Source organism: Myotis brandtii, unplaced genomic scaffold (assembly GCF_000412655.1).
Source record: "Myotis brandtii unplaced genomic scaffold, ASM41265v1 scaffold220, whole genome shotgun sequence".
NCBI lineage: Eukaryota > Metazoa > Chordata > Mammalia > Chiroptera > Vespertilionidae > Myotis > Myotis brandtii.
The window spans coordinates 1609327-1612094 of NW_005358250.1; the positions used below are offsets into that span (position 1 = coordinate 1609327).

The 2768-nt window shown below is 42.6% G+C and overlaps 1 protein-coding gene across 1 annotated transcript in view; it reads right to left on the reverse strand.

Annotated features, from left to right (window-relative positions):
- Nucleotides 1-309: 309 nt before the first annotated feature.
- ZMYND12 (zinc finger, MYND-type containing 12) overlaps nt 310-2768 on the reverse strand; it is a 22625-nt gene continuing 20166 nt past the window's right edge. Inside the window, exons 7-8 of the mRNA XM_005866056.2 lie at nt 1322-1467; nt 310-653 (exon numbers count right to left, since the gene is read on the reverse strand). Coding sequence (XP_005866118.1) covers nt 528-653; nt 1322-1467 — 272 coding nt within the window. The 3' untranslated portion in view covers nt 310-527. The remainder of the gene's footprint in view (nt 654-1321; nt 1468-2768) is intronic.

A 2768-nucleotide genomic window follows, 5' to 3' on the forward strand; every position in this document is an offset into this window, starting at 1 on the left:
CTATTTTTAGAGTAATTTTCTTGGTGATTACTCTAGGAATTATAGTGGACAGTTTAATCACAAACTACCTCAAATTAATGCTAACTTAATTCCAGTAGAATAGGGAAACTTTGCTCCAATATAGCTTATTTCCTACCCCCACCCGCTTTTTTTTTTTTTTTTCTGGCAGAGATCTATGGAACATGCATCACTTGGAGACTTCTGGGAAATATGAAAAACTGTTTGCAGTTTAATTACAAATACCCTATCAGTGAGCAGATAGCACATTACTCAAAGTTGTACAAAGTCATGATAAACCAAGTGCAAAGGTCGTGATAAACAAGTTTTACTGATTTCTATGCCCAAAGCTCTATATTCCCTTACATATGCTGTGCAAGAAAGAATAAAAACACACTATATGTGAAGTCACAGGGCAAGAGGGTGGGAACTTCAGCAATTCATAGTACCTCAAAGCAGTTGCACAAGGCTGGAGTATGTTACATGTTCAATAGTCGCTTGAATAGGCCCTGACGTGGAACCATGGGTCACTAAGGAACGGGCAAAATTACTTCAGTGTTGATGATATGTAGTAATTGTTCAATGAGGTTTTGTTCTTGGGCACTGAGCTGTTTTTCTTGAGCTATATTAGAGACTCTGGTGGCATATTCTTGTGCCTGGAATAGAATTGCAGTGACGAAAGGAAGTTGTCACAGGGAAGCATTACATTGGGAAGCCCCATCTGTGCTCAATCCCAGAAACATGGGAAAGGATCCATCAGCTTCTCACACCAGCCACTGAGCTCTTGTTGGAAACTTGTGAACACATACTGGATCCTTAGAGCTAGCCACATGTGTGCTGGGTGGGGAAGGGGACACCAGAAAAAGTCACCTGGCTTGACAAACTAAGTACACTTTCATAGCAAAGTGAGATCTTTGTAGGATCTTAATTAGGGCCCTTTGAACCAACACTGGAGGGCAGAGAGATGACAGGACCATAAATAAACTGCCAACCTGCAGGAACTCACTGAGTGTAGTTAAAGCTGTTACTCCATTCCTGCAAGGACTCCCCAGAGCCCTCAGGCCCTGCAGGCTTTCTAGTACTGCCACTGCCTCAGTTTACCTATGCAACTCTGGGAAGGCCCCCTTGAGGAAAGAGGACAATCCAGTTTCCATTATGCAGGCTGGACTCAACAAATGAAACCTGGCATGAGCCTCTGAGCTTTTCTGGAGTAGGGGCTTACTCTTAGGACAAACGCTAATGCAATTGGGCAGAACACAGCTGGATTCAACTAGAGGGATTTCTATCTCAATTTTAGACATGCTGACTTTCTGGGGAAACTTGCCTTTGAAGAATTCATCATCAGGTAGTAAAGCATGACCAGGATTCTCAGAACGAAGACAATTTTTTGGGGAGCTCCGCTACATGTAGACTCTCGAATGTTTAAGATTGAAGTCAGGATCCGAATGGCTTCTGCTTCCTGGGCTTCATCTGCAGTGGAAAGGAGGGAAAGAAGAAACAGCTCCTGGAGGCAGCTTAGTCTGCCCTCCGTGGTAAGCACTGAGGTGTGTGGGCACCTGGACTCCAGAAGCCTCCTCACAGGGATGCTGGTGGAGGCAGTGCAAAGCACAGCAAGTTCTCCACCTGGAGGGCAGCTGCCACATACAGAGCAGTTCCAGGCAGCTCCTGGCCTTGCCTCGCATGTCATTACGAGAGAAACCTAAAAAAATGCTCAGTCCCAACGTTGCTAAGATTTCTCTCTTTCAGAGTCCTGAATTAGATTTCTTAGGCTCCCAAATACAGGGGATTTGTCCCAGTGGCCCAACTCAGCTTCCACTCTCTAGCAAGAGGGGGGAATGGAGCTTCTTGAAGGTGCAGCATCTTAATTCTTCTTCCCCAACTCCATAGGTGCTTAAGCATAGCCTTTCTGCTTTCCCTGGGGAGGCTGCTTACAATTCCCCCCAGCAGTTTTTGGTTCTCCTTTAGTCATTATTTATTGACTTACTAGTGGCCCAGTGCACAGATTTGTGCACATTAAAAGGAAATTAATTAGAAGAAATATTTTAATATTGTTATTCACCCTTTCTCTATAATAGAAGTGTCAGAGATTAAAGAAAAGTAGTAAAATGTATATGAAAACAATATATAAATTGATTAATAAACAGTAACAACATAATATAACAACAAAGACATGATATTAAAAACAACACTGAGCCCTAACCGGTTTGGCTCAGTGGATAGAGCGTCGGCCTACGGATTGAAGGGTCCTAGGTTCGATTCCGGTCAAGGGCATGTACCTTGTTTGTGGGCATATCCGCAGTGGGAGATGTGCAAGAGGCAGCTGATCGATGTTTCTCTCTCATCGATGTTTCTAATTCTCTATCCCTCTCCCTTCCTCTCTGTAAAAAATCAATAAAATATATTTTTTAAAAAGAACACTGATAAAAACAATGACTGATAAATTGATTAAACTTATTCTAAAATCTCCCTCTATACCACATTAAGAGTAAAAACACTTTCAGAGTGCTTGACTAATTTCCCAACTTTAACTTTAACGTCACATGCTCTTCGAACTTGAGAGAAAGCAACATATAACTGACCATGTCCGAAAACGGGTTCAGGTAGGAATATTCCTACTCTGTCTAGAGTTTGTCCTTGTGATTTATTAATAGTCATTGCAAATGCTGGCATCACAGGAAACTGTCTTCGAATTAATTTAAATGGGAGGCCAGTGTCAGACGGGGACAAATCAATTCTTGGAATCAGAACAACCTCTCCTTCCGCAGATCCTG